The 17,457-nt window shown below is 39.3% G+C and overlaps 2 protein-coding genes across 2 annotated transcripts; both read left to right on the top strand.

The window, feature by feature from the left end:
* The first annotated feature begins 10,255 nt into the window (after positions 1 to 10,255).
* Positions 10,256 to 17,195, top strand: LOC145766923 (ryncolin-1-like). Its single transcript, XM_082578631.1, has 3 exons — positions 10,256 to 10,348; positions 15,860 to 15,927; positions 16,431 to 17,195. The coding sequence occupies exons 1-3, from the start codon at positions 10,284 to 10,286 to the stop codon at positions 16,679 to 16,681; spliced, it is 384 nt and encodes a 127-aa protein (XP_082434757.1). The 5' UTR covers positions 10,256 to 10,283; the 3' UTR covers positions 16,682 to 17,195.
* Positions 14,147 to 15,119, top strand: LOC145765979 (uncharacterized). The gene has a single exon (XM_082577630.1). The coding sequence runs from the start codon at positions 14,283 to 14,285 to the stop codon at positions 15,117 to 15,119; it is 837 nt and encodes a 278-aa protein (XP_082433756.1). The 5' UTR covers positions 14,147 to 14,282.
* Positions 17,196 to 17,457: the final 262 nt, after the last annotated feature.

Genomic DNA, 17,457 nt, shown 5'->3' with positions numbered 1-17,457 from the left:
GTCAGAAAATTGCCATTGTCAATAGCATGGTGGTCGTCCAGAAGATGGTAAAGAATACGGGGCCATCACGACAGTCAAAGATTTTAGCCAACACTTCAATGACAAGCTCATGATGTTGACAGCAGAGTTTGACAAGATTATTCTGGTGTTCGACACGTACAAGTCTGACTCTTTGAAACAGAAAACTAAAGCAAGACGACGAAAAGACAAAGATCCCGTATAATACCAAATCATGGATGACACCAGAATCAAGCACATATACCACTGAGTAGGTTTCTGTCCCATGACCAAACGAAAGCAGATTTGACACAGTACTGACACAGATTTGACACTATATTGCTAAAGAAGTAACCGGATACAACAAGCATTCTCCAAAGCTGATGATAACTTCAGCGTCAGGCCACACCAGAAGCGATCGGAACATTACGTTTGAAGAGAACAATCACGAAGAAGCTGACACCTTGATGATCTGCCTCGCAGCATCACAGCGGAGTCTTGGTGCGCAGTTAGTCTTCTTTAGTCTGGACACAGACGTTCTTGTCCTTGCTGTTGCAAACTACGACCAACTCTGCAAACACTCGTCCATTTCCATGTTATCAGGTACACTGGTGATCGCACCAATATGGAGAGCTGTAAGACAAGAGAAGGCAAAAGCATTACCCGTATTCCATACTTTCAGTGCAGCTGATAATGTTGGCAGATTCTCAGGATTGGATAAAACCAAGTGGTTCCAACAGTACTTGAAGCCAGGAATGGAAACAATCAGTGCACTAATACACTTACCTGAGGACAGCACACTATCTCCGAATGTTAAAGAAATGCTGGCCAACTTTGTCTGCACGATGTACTGCCCGAAGGGTGTCCACATAAACAACAATCCAGAACTGAGATGGCACCTGTTTTGCAAGAACTTGGCGGAGAATCAAAACTTGCCTCCAACAATTGGTGCATTAGAGGAGCACGTTGAACGCGTGCGAGGTCAGAGTCTAGTCTGGTGCCACACCACTGTCATGTGGCAACAGCTCCTTGATCCACTTCGGCATGGCTACCATCAGCATGAAAGTGGGATTTCACCTATCACCACAAACATTCTACCTGCACCACAAGCCATTATTCAGCTAGACCGATGCAAATGCAAAACCAACTGCTCAACCCAGAGATGTTCGTGTCGAAGGAACAACTTGACCTGCACCGACTTGTGTCTGTGTGGGATAGACTGCGAAAATGACGTTGACTGTAATGCTGGAAATAAGACTCAGGACAGCTGTTGGAAAATGTTTGTCCAAAATATGACAGTGGCGTGCAGCCTCGCTTCTAATGAATTCCTTAGTCAACATAACTTAGCACTAGCATGTTATTGTTGAATGAAGTCTTATATCTCAACTAGTAAGTAGTAATGTAACGAAATATAATTTCGGCGGCCATTTTGAAAACCATTATGGCGGATAATTGCAAAGTGGTTAACGCTTGGTATCTAGGTATGCTTCTAATGGATTTCTTGACCCTTAAAACATAGAATTAGCATGTTTGATAAATCTTCTAAGTTTATTAGGAGCTGAGATATATCAAAATATATATTTTGCGGCGGCCATTTTGAAAATTCAAAATGGCGGCCAAGCGGACATCTCTGCAAATGTAATCAACGTTTTTCGGATTCCTCATGGTCTAAGCTTTCCGAAAATGTATAGGTTTGCTAATCTCCAAAAAATTTGAACGAAACTCTTTTTTTTGACATAGTGAACCTGACTAAAATGGGAAGATGACAGGTTTATTGTCATAGGTGTGATTTTAACCATTCAGAAATTTCCTTAAAGGGGCAGACAACCCCATTTTCAAATGCAAATTGAGAGTTGAAATACATAAAGGGGATATTCAAAAACACGTTGCACTTGTTTTTATGAAAAAATACTCATTTGTTCTCACGCAATCTTAAAACAAAGTTTTGGTTTTGTAATTCGAACACACACTGCACGAACTGTTGTCGAAATAAAATTTTTTCTCGGGTGACGTCATAAGAGTAGTGCTAGACAAATATTTTGCTTGTTTGAGGTGTGGCATGCGTTTGCAGCAGTCGATAAGGTTATTCCAAGTTACAATTGAAGTTCAGATTTAGTTTATTGTAGCCTTGGTGCTAGCTTACATCATTTTACAGACTACACTAAACTTTTTATTGGACGTTTAACCTAAACATTTTGGGCTAGACCTTGCAGTGTTTGCATAGTTTTGATGGTATTTAACAGCAAGAGGTTCAGACAGTCAAAGGTTGCAGAGATTTGCATTTATTTTTACTTCATGATTAGTCAGTGCTGCATCCTGTCCTGTATGCACGATGGGCCTACCTACCAGTCTTAGTATTTACTCATGTATTTCAATTTGTGATTGTGTATTGGCTAGACATGTAGGCCTATACTGGTGTCTCAATATGCATTCTTCCCCAGTGCTGTGTGAGTAAACTAAGCTAAACCTGTTACAATTTGGTACTCATCATGCCAAATCGGTGTGTTGTACCGTATATAACTGTTTATCTGACAGTTCTAGGCTACTGATAAAATTTCTTTGTTCCATTTTCCATAAAATCGTACCATAAAAAAGAAATGGAACAAGTCTGTAAACACCACAAGAGTGTGGCCAGGATCAACAGAGTCCAGCACAATATGGCGACTCCATTTCAAGGAAACAGATTTTTAAAATCTTTTTCAATTTGACATGGGTCATGCCACACATCTCAATTGAAACTTTAATGCATGCCCTTCAATTTTTCCAAACAAAAATATTTCAACAACTTTGCAACCGTTGGATTCAAAGTCCAGTAGAGAGACAACTCCACAACAAAATTCCACTTTATCCATGCGACCGGCTGCTAGGAAGCGGCAAGTTCTTGAGGTAATTTTAAGCTAACAATTATATTACTACATGTTTGTTATAAAGTACCGCACATAAGTAGCGAAGTAGCATCCTTGAGAAATTGTTTTCCATAAGTTTACAATATGTATGCTGCCTGCTGGTATAGTGATTCCCAGCTACATGCATTTTTAGAACGTCCCATGTATAATTCACCAAGTTCATTAACAAAAAATGTTCCTTCATATATACATTGTTGTTTTCTTTTTCAGTTACTGGCTAGAAATGCACCCAAATTCGTACCCTGAACAATTCCTACCCCCAATTCGTACACTGAAAAGATCGAGAGAAATTTTTAAAAAAAAGCCGAAGTCATGCCAAACAGAAATGGTTACTTGTGATGCTGTAACACAACATGACGTATTAGATTTTCGTGCTTGTTCATCAAAAGGATGCCAAGCTGCCTTGAAGCCAATGAGTGCGGCGAAAGGTAAGAAACTTTGACTCTATAATATAACATATTATGAAATAACAGTAGTGTACATTTTAATAGCTTTGGAAAGAGAAGTGATGCCAAATAATACTGTAAAAGTTGCTTTGCTTGATTTGGAATAAAAATGTTTATTGCAGCAGTGCAGCAACTCAGGCTAATGCCCTGGTATTAACACAATCTGTAGATGTGACCTGCAACTTGCAAGAAAGAAAATGAATTCCACCAGATTACCTTACTTCCACTTCCAAAAAAGCAGGAATGGCTTTGCAAGACATATCTTTTGAAGATAATGAAATGCACTATCCAAATTTCTCAATAAATACATTTTCGGAGGTGTCTACCAATGAACGTAGTGAAAAGCCGGGGTAAGTTTGTAAAATTCCAAAACAAAACTTCGTTCCTAAACTTTTCATCAAATTTTCCTATAATTTAAGTGATGATCCACTGGGATGCACGGTGTGACAAAACATTTTAAATAAAGTAAACAATATCACACCAAATCAGAAGAATCGGTTTATTTAAATACAGAGCTTTCGCCACACAAGTGTGGCTTCATCAGTATAAACTTATTCAAATAGAAGTTTGTAAACAATGATATATCTGTTATAGATATTTTATGAATGCTTCCTGATGTATGGAAACACACACATACTGTAAACGGAAGTGCTCAATCTTTTCTTTAAAATAGTGTCATTGATAAGAATTTTTAATATGTCATTGAGCAGAACATTGTACTTCAACAATTGGAAGGTGATGGTATTGACCTCATGTTAGCAGGAGATGGAAGGGTAGATTCTCCTGGACATTGTGGGAAGCACGGCACATACACGATCATGGACACAAGATTGAATAAAATAGTGGATTTGCAACTTCTTCAGGTATGGACTTCAGCCAGTACATTTTATACTTTAGCTAGCAAATCCAGCTTCTTTTACATGACTCATTGAAAAGCCAGTGTGTCTTATAACAAATTTACGTTTATTTTACGTATGTTTGTACGTTATAGTTTCTCTGCTCGGCGCGCTTTCCATTGATTGTTTTCTCTGCAAGCCCATTTTCATAAGAGCTTTTCTTGCTGTGTTCAGTGTCGTGAAGTTCTGTTCTGTTGCTTAAAGCTTTGTGTTGATTGCAGCGGCGCCGCTGACGTGTAAGGTCGCGTCTTCCTTTACACCTTTGTTGAGTTACCATTAACACGCTGCTTGGGTTGAAGTAGGGTGGTGCTAGTATAGTTTTCTGTTGCTGTTACGTGAAGGTATATTTATGTTCTGCTATGTTTTTCAGACGCAGTGCCTATTTAGTTTATTAAAGCCATTAAATGGTGTCATCTACTTTTGTTACTTAATTCTATTCGTTACAATTTAATAAACTACATAGAAATCGAAGCTAGAAGAGTTGATAGAAAGTGCAAGTCCTGAAAGCAATCGGAGATGGCCAATAATAACTGGAAATGTCTTCAACCAGAAAAGCTATCCGTAGATCCAAATTCACCAACAGCAGAAGACGATTGGAAGTTTTGGCTCAAGACTTTTACAAACTTTGTGGAAGCCATGCCTCGTGCTGAAGGAGAGGAACCAGTCAACAAGCTCAACATATTGACAGCTTTCCTGACTGCAAACACTTACAAAACTGTGTCTGAAGCCGACAATTTTGACGATGCAATAACAGCTCTCAAAAACTTGTACGTCAAGCCAAGAAACGAGATCTATTTGCGACATCTGCTTGCTACTGCACAACAAAAAGACGGTGAGTCAATTGACGAATTTGTTTCACGTCTAAATAATCTGAGCCGAAATTGCAACTTTGTCCCCGTCAATGCAGTAGCTTATAGAGACGACATGAAGAGAGACTCCTTAATCAGTGGGATTTCGTCCACACTCATAAGAGAGCGTCTTCTCGAAAATCAGACTTTAACTTTTGATCAAGCTTACGCCAAGGCTCGAGCTTTAGAATTAGCAAAAAGCACGTCCGAAACGTATTCTCACCACAACATGTGTGCTGTGCAAAGTTGTTCAACTGAGCTGCCGACAGTTCGACATGAGTACACTCAAAGTAAAAGCGAAGATTCGTCCAGCCAGGATCGCACAACCGCAGCAATAAGACAAACTAAAAAGCACATATCGAACAAGTTTACATGCTTTTTTTGTGGTAGTCGTAATTGGCACCGCAGAAATCAATGTCCTGCAAAAGACGAAAAATGTGATTATTGTGGCAAAACTGGCCATTATGCCAAGTGTTGCTTAAGTCGTAAGGGTGTTGTTACAAGCAATTGCATAAACTCACCTCGTCTAGCTTCAATGTCTACACTGCATTCTACATTTTCTAAACATGTTGTAAGTGAAGTGAAAATTAACGATGCCTTCGCTAACGCTTTAATCGATACTGGAAGTACAAACAGTTATTTAAGCAAGACCTTTGTGGACAAAAACCACATTAAATATACGTCTCTTCGTTTCGTTGCAAACATGGCTAACACTTCGTTAAAAACCGACATTTATGGTATTTGTAATGTTAAACTGAAATTTGCCAATCACTTTTATGAACAGGCAGAATTTCTTATTATGCCTGAATTGGTTTCTGACGCAATCATAGGCGATGATTTACTCGAACGCCATAAAAGTGTAACTTTTCAATTTAATGGTAATTTGCCTGAACTTTTTGTGTCATCTGTTATGCCTGCAGCACAAGTCGAATATCCTGAGTTGTTTTCACACTTGCTACCTACATGCAAACCAATGGCTGTTAAAACTCGTAAATTCTCATCGGCTGACCAAGAACTAATTCGAATCGAAACGGAACGATTATTACGCGAAGGCCGCATAGAGAAAAGCAATTCCCCATGGAGGGCCCAGCCCTTGATCGTCGACAATGGTAATGGAAAGAAGAGGATGTGCATTGATTACAGCCAGACAATCAACTTGTATACCTTGCTGGACGCTTACCCTTTGCCATCCATTGAATCCATAGTAAATGAAGTTGCCAAGTGGAAGTATATATCCACATTAGACTTAAAATCTGCGTACCATCAAATACCAATTTGCCCCAAAGATCGCCGTTATACCGCATTTCAGTCGTCGCACGAGCTGTACCAATGGAAATACTTACCATTTGGATTGACAAACGCGGTACCCGCGTTTCAACGAGTAATTAACAACTTTATTGCAAAACACAAATTAAAATGCGTGAATGCCTACTTGGATAATATCACCGTGGGAGGAATGACACAACAAGAGCATGATAACAATCTCGCAGCACTACTCAAAGCTGCTAAAGAAGATCACTTTACATTTAATGAAGCAAAAAGTTTGTACAACCGCACTGAAGTTTGTTTGTTGGGTTACCAAGTTGGAGCTGGAATTATAAAACCAGATCCCCAACGTATCAAAGCATTGCAAGATTTGCCGGTACCAAGAACAAAGAAAGAATTGCAGCGAATCATGGGATTGTTCGCCTACTACGCCAAATGGATCTCTAACTTCTCTGCAACAGTTAGGCCACTCGTGCAAACAGAAAAATTGCCTTTAAGTTGTGAGGCTTTGGTTGCCTTGAACAAACTGAAAACGAAATTAACCCATGCTTCTTTACAACCAATCGACGAATCTATTCCTTTTACTGTAGAAACAGATGCTTCCGACTTTGCCATTGCCGCAACATTAAATCAAAACGGCCGTCCTGTAGCATTTCACGCGCGAACCTTATCAACTTCGGAGCAAATGCATTCAGCAATTGAAAAGGAAGCCTACGCAATTGTAGAAGCATTAAGAAAGTGGAAGCATTTACTGCTGGGAAGACACTTTAACTTGATTACGGACCAAAGAAGCGTTTCCTTTATGTTCGATTTAAAACATCCTTCCAAGGTAAAAAATGATAAAATACAACGTTGGCGTTTGGAACTTTCACCTTATAACTTCTCTACCGTTTACAGACCAGGAAATAAAAACACTGCACCTGACACCTTCTCTAGAGCAACATCGGCATCTGTGACAACAACATCAGAAGCCGCTTTAAAATTGCTACATGAATCACTTTGCCATCCTGGTATTACACGATTGTGGCATTATATAAAAACGAAAAACCTTCCTTATTCTTTGGAAGCCGTGAAAGCCGTCGCAATGCAATGCAAAGACTGCGCCGAAATTAAAGCAGCTTTTTATAAGCCCAAAGAGCAACAACACCTCATCAAAGCAACCCAACCTTTCGAAAGAATCAGTATGGATTTTAAAGGTCCTGTAGCATCTGCCACCAAGAACAGATACTTGTTGGTGATCGTGGACGAATTTTCTAGATTTCCCTTTGTATATCCGTGTGCCGACATGAAGGCATCTACTGTTATCGAAAAATTATGTGATTTATTTTCCGTGTTTGGATTTCCGTCGTATGTCCACACCGACCAGGGTGCAAATTTTATGTCGAGCGAACTGAAAGAGTGGCTGCATGGAAAGGGTATTCCGACCAGTCGGTCTACTAGATACAACCCTCGAGGCAATAGCCAAGTGGAACGATATAACGGCATAGTGTGGAAAGCTATTCTTTTGGGACTGCGAGTCAAAAAACTACCCGAGACTTTGTGGGAAAACGTGTTACCCGATGTATTACATTCGTTACGTTCACTTTTATGTACTGCTACAAACTGCACTCCCCACGAGCGTATGTTTTATCATTCTCGTAAGTCTTCAAATGGGGTATCGATGCCTGCCTGGCTAAAACCAGGACCGGTGTATGTAAAACGTCATGTACGAAACAAGAGCGACTTATTTGTTGAAGATGCCGAGCTTATTGAAGCTAACCCCCAATACGCTCACGTACGCCTCAATGATGGACGTGAAACTACTGTATCATTGCGTGACTTAGCACCTAATCCTAAACAGATTACCACCACTCATGATGACGAAACGCTAACGGAGCCATTAGAAATTGATTTTGGAATGTTGGAATCAGCTCAACCTCGCTTGGATCCTGCTCCAATTTTACAAAATGTCGAATCTTCAGAAGCTGGTCCTACCAATCCTGAACAAAACTCATCGTTACGTCGCTCCACACGAACACGCCGTCCTGTTGTGCGCTATGGCTTTGATACGTGACCTAGTTTTTGCAATTTATGTATTTATTTACTGGGCTTGGCTTGAATCCTTGTACTTGTTATAATGCCGTGATGTAATTTATGTAGTGTCGAGTTTTCCATTTAACCGGGGGTGAATGTCGTGAAGTTCTGTTCTGTTGCTTAAAGCTTTGTGTTGATTGCAGCGGCGCCGCTGACGTGTAAGGTCGCGTCTTCCTTTACACCTTTGTTGAGTTACCATTAACACGCTGCTTGGGTTGAAGTAGGGTGGTGCTAGTATAGTTTTCTGTTGCTGTTACGTGAAGGTATATTTATGTTCTGCTATGTTTTTCAGACGCAGTGCCTATTTAGTTTATTAAAGCCATTAAATGGTGTCATCTACTTTTGTTACTTAATTCTATTCGTTACATTCAGTAAAAGGGACTTTTGTTACTTTAAGTTCTGATCGTGTGAGACTAATTTAATTGGTTCGTTTTATATTGTTGGCTTGTGTTTTGCAGATGTACTTCGTCTCTTTACTCTCTTACTTCATTTAAACCTAATAAATGGTTGTTTCAGTGTGAACATACCCAGATAACAAATCAGTCGCTTTTTACATTGATTCAACGTCTGCAGACGTTGAACCAATGTAAAAAAGCGACTGATTTGCTATTATGTGTGCTTTTCTCAAAACTGCTCGTAAACAGGCCAACTTCGCCCAGAAAGCAACAATGTAATGATGATTTATTGATGCTAAGCTATTTCACTGAAAACAATTTCACTGAAACAAATTCACTGAAACAATACAAGTTGTATTTGGCTGTACAGTGTACAATGTACATGCTTCCCATTGCCAAGTCAAGAAAAATTTACGGCCATGGCCGTCTCCCATCAAATCGGCACATAGGCTACAACACTCGCGGCCATTTAAAAAGTATAGCTTTGGTAGAGAGGTACTTTTTAAAAACCATAGACAGACAAAAGTTGTTTTAAAAGTTTGTTTGTTTAAAAAGTTGTTTTGAATTTGAAGGAGTTACCGTAACAAGAGTAAATGTAACCAAAAGTTGTTTTTACAGACGTTATAGGCACATTGCCTATAGACAGTTTGTTCGCTGGATCTGGGGTTACCTTGGACGTTCAATCCGTGTGCCTCTGCCGTCATGCGTCGTTTCTGCAATTAGGTCGAAATTTTCAAATCAAGATAGCGGCGAATATGTTGGATTTAAATATCCTGATTTGAAATAAAAAGTCAGAATTCAAAATCTGCTTTGAAAAAAGCTTTTCCGTGTGCACAGAGAGAGTGAATTTTGTACATGTACTTGTACAGACAGTACAGTAAGCTATACTAGAATCTAGTTCTTTACAAACTAATATGGTACTTGTCGAAAGGTAGTTACTTTCAGTGTTCATTTTATCAACTACTAAGCCGCTTACAATCGACATAAATACATGTAGTTCATTGTATTTGTTGGAAACGACACTACGAACACTTGCTTACAATGCATCTTGCGCGAACATAAGATCGGCTAGTACTCTTATGACGTCACACGTGATTATCGCACGGTTCAGTGAGCACGCGTCGCTCTGAAACTAAGGGCTAACTAAAACGCAATGAAATTAAGGGAAAATTTCAACGACAACTACTTATTATACATGTCTAGAGCACTTACAAACAAAAAAATCGAAAAGTATGGTTTGGGGTTTACTGCCCCTTTAAGTAACAACATATTTGGTCCTGTTCTATATAGTAGGTCAAGTGTTGGGATTGCTTTGATAGAACTCCAGCATTGTGTCTGATGCTTAGCGTTAAGTGAGCAAGCATTACTTTTCTCAAACCGAGCCGTTTCAATGTAACCCAATACTTTTTATTTCATATACTTAGGACTCAAAAGCTTACATGAGATTTTAAGCACAATGCATCACATGTTGAGAGTTGACATCGAGGACTGGGAAGGAAACAAAGCTTACGCTGAGTACAGGTAAGTAGAGTGCGCTTAAAACAGGAAGTATCGTCATTACATGAGGTGAAGCCAACATATTGTAGCCTATCTAGTCCCATGGGGTTCAAATAAAGCATATAATGGAAAACGCATTTGCATAACTTTGAATACGTTACTTCTGGGAAGTTCTTCGAAAAAGTTGAAAAACAAAGCAAAGCTTGATCGAAACTTTATAAGTGACGTTTGCAAGAATAAGAATCTAAAGTTTAGACACAAATAAAAGTTTGGAAAATGATGAGTTTACTCAAATTAAACAGTTAGCAAACAAAGGAGAGCTCTTTCTGGATGTCAGTGTCAGTATACGCTGTTCAACCACTAGCTGAGAAAGGACAAAATAATGGCTAAAAAGCTGATCGATGTTCTTTTACACTCGACTGCTAAACTCAATTTGTAGGCTTGATCTCGTAGACAGCTTCAACTTGCTAATGTTAGAAACGATTATTTCCATTTGCATCTTGAAATGCTGTTAAGGAAGTCTCGCAGTGGATACATTGGAATAATCCTTGTGGAATTGTATTGGCTGATAACGATATTGAAGTCTTCAAATTTGCGAAGAGTAAGCTGAAAAAACAGAAAATCTTACAAAACGTTGTATTTAGTCCAGTGCACCTCAACAGATTGTAAACATTACAAAAATTTGCAATAAAACAAACATCTCAAAGCTTTCTTATTGGAACGCACCTGTGGTGTAGCGCGTGTCGTCACGCACCACATCTCTCTTGCCGACCGCGCAGTGTGGGTTTGCCGATTGCCTGACTTGGCTTCTCTTGGTTTCTTTCGTGTTGGTTCATTCTCTAGTTTTCAGTTAACAGTGTAGCAGTGCAATCGGCAGTTTAAGTAGAGTCTTGTTTTAGTTTGTCATTTAATACTTTCTGTTAACATTCTTTAAAGCTAGTTTTCAATTGCAGGATATTCACGTTTTAAGTTTATTAAAGCCTACTTTACTGAAATGAGTTTGTTGGTTTCAATGTAGGTCATGTCAATTTAATAAACTTATTTAAGCAAGAATCAGAAAGATGGACAGACATATTCCTCGTCCTAAAGACCTTTCAGTTGATCCTAACTCCGCTGAAGCCCCTACCATTTTCAAGTTCTGGTTTCAGACTGTCACTGACTACATCGCTACACTTGAAGAGGTTCGCCAGGAAGGAACTCCTAATATCAACAAAACTAGAATAATACGTAGCTTCTTGTCCCCAGAGGTATACCTCTATGTCGAGGAAGTTGACGACTATGATGCAATTGTAGATATTCTCAAGAGAACATACGTAAAGAAGAAGAACAATGTCTACGCCAGGCATTTACTAATCAGCCGAAAGCAAGCCAGTGGAGAAACGGTCTTGGAATACCTTAGAGCGCTGAAACTACTCTCTAAGGACTGTACTTTTGACGACGTTTCTGCCCAAACGTATAAAGAGCAGCTTATTTGCGATTCTTTCATAAATGGCTTACAGTCTCCTGTCATCCGCCAACGTCTTTTGGAAGAGGATAACATAGACCTTCAACGTGCTTCGGAACTGAGCGACAGTATAGAAAGAGCACAACAACAATCTTGCATCATGGGGAGAGCTGCAAACACTTCGATAGCCTCAACGACAAATTATGCGCGAGAAGGAAACAACATGCGTCCAGAGCACAAGGATCACGACGTTTCTGCTGCCACTTCCAAGTCCAAGGTACAAACCAGAAAATCATGTTACTTTTGTAACGGACCACTCCATGACCGTTGGTCCTGTCCAGCACACAAACAGAAATGCTACAATTGTGGAAAACTAGGGCATTTTTCCAAGGCCTGTCGCAGTAAAAGTTCATCAGTATCTCTGGCTTCTGCTGCAGAAAACCCAGTTGCTAACGCGGATTCTCTTAATTACTCGTCAACGCTTTCCAGGCACAGAGGCCCGTTATATTTTGCTGGAGCTCCTAACTGCCTGCATCGCACAGTGGTGGACGCTTTGGTAAATGGACATCCAGTTAAAGCCTTGCTGGATTCAGGTGCCTCGGATAACTTTATTGATAGAAAATTGGTAAACAAGCTGAAGATAAACCTTACGAAACAACCTCACACTGTGACCATGGCGTCGACCCATCACTTGGTCAAGACCGATGGCTGCGCTTGTTTGCATCTTGAACTCCTCGATAGAAGTTATCCAAAGATTTGTTTCGATGTCATTCCAAACTCTTGTGCTGATGTGATTTTAGGCCAAAATTTCTTTCAAAAACACGAGAAAGTCACCTTTCAGTTTTGTGGCCCCGAAAAACCGCTTGTAATTTCCGCAGCAACACCGAAGCTCGTAGCACTTACCTCAGCTCGCGTGGATCCACCAAGTCTTTTCCAATACATGCACCTAATTATAAACCTGTTGCAGCCCCTTCCCGTTCTTATTCAAAAGATGACGTCGCATATATTGAAAAGGAGGTGGAAAGACTATTAGCCGAAGACATAATTGAACCTTTAAGATCTCCGTGGAGATCGCAGGTGCTTGTTGTCCGGAATCAACATAAATGCCGCCTTGTGATCGATTATTCACAGACCGTGAACCGTTTTACACTTTTGGACGCGTATCCCCTTCCGCGAATTGAAGACATTGTCAACAAGGTTGCAAAAGATAAAATCTACAGCTCTCTTGATCTGCGGTCCGCTTACCACCAAGTTTCCCTCTTGCAAGAAGAAAGACCATTTACAGCATTCGAAGCTCTCGGCCATTTGTATCAATACAAAAGACTACCTTTTGGTGTAACAAATGGAGTTGCTGCCTTTCAGAGAGTTATGGATGACTTCATCAAAAGATACAATCTGAAGAAAGTTTACGCCTATTTAGATGATCTGACCGTTACAGGGGAAACTGTACAAGAACATGATGAAAACTTGAATGCCTTGCTTGATGCTGCAGAGAAGAGTGGATTTACTTTTAATAAAGACAAATCGCACATTAGACAATCTACAATCAATTTACTTGGCTACCAAATCTCGCACAACCAAAAGAAACCAGACGCTGAACGACTTCGACCACTGTTGGAAATGCCTCCACCAAAAACTCTGAAAGAATTGAAAAGAATTTGTGGTATGTTTGCGTACTATGCCAAATGGATTGAAAGATTTTCATTGAAGGCTGGTCCACTCTTAAAGGCTGTTATACCTTTGGACGAAAATGCTTTGAATTCTTTTAAAACACTAAAGGAAGAATTGGCGGCTGCTAGTCTGGGAACTATTCGTGATGACCTAAGTTTCGACATCGAAAGTGACGCTTCTGACTACGCTATAGCCGCAATCCTCTCCCAAGGCGGTCGCCCTGTCGCTTTTATGTCCCGCACCCTGAGTAACTGCGAACAGAAGTATCCGGCTATCGAAAAAGAAGCTACAGCTATCATTGAAGTCGTTCGAAAATGGGCCCATTTTTTAAAGGGTCGCACCTTTTCACTTGTCACCGATCAGCAATCGATCTCGTATATGTTTGATAGACGCAACCGTGGGAAGATCAAAAATAACAAAATTTTGTTGTGGCGTCTAGAGCTAAGCCAGTTTCATTATGAAATCCGTCACAAGCCCGGAAAAGAAAACATAGCCCCTGATGCACTATCAAGAGTGTCTGCAAGTCTGAGCCCTGGCAAAGACTTGCTTTCGTTACATGAATCACTTGGACATCCAGGATATGTTAGATTGTATCACTTTATTCGATCCCGCAACTTGCCGTACACCAGCGAAGAGACTAAAGCAATTTGCAACCAATGCCAAACTTGTGCTGAACTCAAACCACGTTTTTACAAACCACCAAGAGGAACTCTTATCAAAGCTACGCACCCATGGGAACGACTATCTGTTGATTTCAAGGGTCCTGTTAAAGGTTTGAAGCCCTATTTGTTAGTGATTGTAGATGAATATAGTCGCTACCCATTTGTGTTTCCATGCAAAAGAATGTCTTCCGAGTCCGTCATTGATTGTTTAACTAACTTATTTTGCCTGTTTGGTTTCCCTGCTTACATCCACAGCGATCGGGGAACTGCTTTCACTAGCCGAGAGATCAAAGATTTTCTTTCTACGCGTGGAATAGCTACTAGTTGCTCATCACCTTACCATCCTCAAGGAAATGGACAGTGCGAAAGGACAAACCAAACGGTATGGAAAACAATAAAACTTCTTTTGAGAACGCACCATGTCCTGGAGGACGATTGGGAGAAAGTCCTTCCACAGGCTTTGCATTCTATTAGGTCATTGCTATGTGTCGCGACTAATCAAACACCCCACGAGAGGTTATTCTCATTTGCACGACGAGCCATGTATGGCATGGCAATGCCTTCGTGGCTTTTGGACTCCGGTAAAACAGTTTTATTGCGACGCTTTGTGCGTAATAAAAGTGAACCTGTCTGTGATCCTGTAATATTACTCAATGCGAATCCTACTTATGCTCGTGTACGATATCAAAGTGGAAGAGAGGCGACTGTTTCGACTTCGGATTTGGCACCCTCTCCTCAAACTGAGGTTGATGCAGAAAAACGCCTTTCTACAACGACGGATCTTACCTTAAATGTGCCGGAAGAACCTGAAATCCATAACATACTAACAAACGATTATAACACGCCGTTAACAGACGCTCCTTCGAATTTAACTACTGACGTTCGCGAAGACAGTAGGCCTACTTGTGATGTTACAAACCCGATCACATCAACTAATGAAGGGTTTACCGACAACAGTACAACTATCTTGAGACGTTCTACTAGAATTCGAAAGTCACCAGAAAGATATGGCTTCTGAGTCAATATCTTGTCTGGTCCTTTTCGAAATTTATTTGGCGGGGGAGAATGTGGTGTAGCGCGTGTCGTCACGCACCACATCTCTCTTGCCGACAGCGCAGTGTGGGTTTGCCGATTGCCTGACTTGGCTTCTCTTGGTTTCTTTCGTGTTGGTTCATTCTCTAGTTTTCAGTTAACAGTGTAGCAGTGCAATCGGCAGTTTAAGTAGAGTCTTGTTTTAGTTTGTCATTTAATACTTTCTGTTAACATTCTTTAAAGCTAGTTTTCAATTGCAGGATATTCACGTTTTAAGTTTATTAAAGCCTACTTTACTGAAATGAGTTTGTTGGTTTCAATGTAGGTCATGTCAGCACCAACACACAACAATAAAATCAAGCAGTAAAAAAAGTTTTGAAATAATAATTGCAGCAGATAAAGACTTTGTTTCAACTGATTTGACCTCATCAGTTTGATGATAAACTGGGCATCAAACACATTCAGATAAAACACAACGATTCCTCTTTAGTGCACTGATGAGCAGGAAAATTTTTATTTTCCAAAGCATACATTTTTGTTGAACTGCGAAATATCATGGCCGTTAAATTGCTCAATTGTTTAGAATATAATTTAAATAAACTGCTTTGACTAACAGAAGTTTAGCTGACAATATAAAATGAGGCGTTTCGAATAATATGAAGTATTTTTCAGCCTACATTGCCCTAGCTCTTTACCTTGTGTGAATAAACTCATATGTGAATACAGAACGTTTTCAATTGGCGACGAATCCACAAATTATCGATCGACGATCCAAGGCTACAGTGGAAATGCAGGTTGGTGTAGATGGGTCGTGAAATATCTTGTAAATTAATATAGATTAACTTTATTAGTTCATTACAAGAAAATTACTTGATATGTAGCTGTAGAGAAAGTATTTGACAAATGGACCATCTCATTATCAACATCAAATAACTACCTTGTATGCCTGACGACATACATGACTGAATCTGTTGAAATTCATTGAAAACTTAACTTGAATCGATCATGTTATTTTAGTTTCATTACAAAATCCCAAAGAGTTTCTGTCACGTTCTAATTGTTACGTAACAATGCAATCTACACTTTTTCAATATACTATGGGAATACTTTGACTGAAAAAATTCTATCTTTATGCTTGACGAATCAATACCCTTCGACAAAATAGTCTTCATATTAATCGAAAAATATGTTTTACTTCAGTCACACTGCATTTTGTATTATATGTCTATAGTCAATTTGTCATATCAAATAAATTGAATTGATTTATTTTTCATCCAATGCATTGTTTAATTTTAAGGTGATGCTTTGGCTCATCACAATAATCTCCAGTTTTCCACAAAAGATCGCGACAACGACATTTCCTCTGGTCATTGTTCTAGAGAACAATTGGGTGCTTGGTGGTATTTTCATTGCCACCACGCAAACTTGAATGGGAAGTACTTGAGGGAAGGAACCATAAACAGCACAGGAATGACGTGGCAACCCTGGAAGAACTCATTTTATTCGTTGAAAAAAAGTGAAATGAAAATACGTCCAGTACAACCATGAACTCGATGCAAACACAGACATGAGACTATCACATTATTTGAAAAGTTATGAAGGGATCTAAGTGATAGCACGTTACAAAGCTCATTATTTCAAATGATTTAAAAATACTTCAAAAACGAATCAAAAATGTGCGATTTGAGGTAGCACAGTAGCAGTTTTGTTACATAATTATTTCAATAAATTTCTGGTGTCATCATTATCATCATTATGTTCCATCCTCGTATTGAAGGTTGGATACAATGTACCATTGTTCTCGACCATGAGCTGATCGTACTAATCACGATGTCATCACGATGATATTTTTAAAAGTAACAATCAACTTTATGTTTTACAAAATGTCATCTGATGGATTTTGTGTTAAGATTGTCTTCACCAAAAATTTGATTTGTTACAATTTGTTACTGAGTGACCTTTACAAATACTTCTGTGCATATGTGAAGATTATTGTTTTCAAGGGGGCATCTACAAATTTTTAAAACAGTCAAAAATATTAAAACACAGTTTAATTTGCATTTCAAACTGTTTTAAATGTTAATTAATTTATTTCCATACGTAATCAATATAATAAAAGTCATCAATAACACCAGCAACCATATTAAAATTCAAAGAAAATGAAGGGGTGTACCAGCAAACATCTATAGGATTGGCCCATGATACTAGAGAAGGATCCACAGAGGATACAAACTGACATGAATGAATCAACAAGTGAATAAAAAAATAACAGTTAACCTGTCAAGTACATGTAGCTCCACACAGAGTGAAATTTACATGCCTTT

Source organism: Aplidium turbinatum, chromosome 3 (genome assembly GCF_918807975.1).
Source record: "Aplidium turbinatum chromosome 3, kaAplTurb1.1, whole genome shotgun sequence".
Lineage (NCBI taxonomy): Eukaryota > Metazoa > Chordata > Ascidiacea > Aplousobranchia > Polyclinidae > Aplidium > Aplidium turbinatum.
This window is presented reverse-complemented; position numbering and strand designations above follow the sequence as displayed.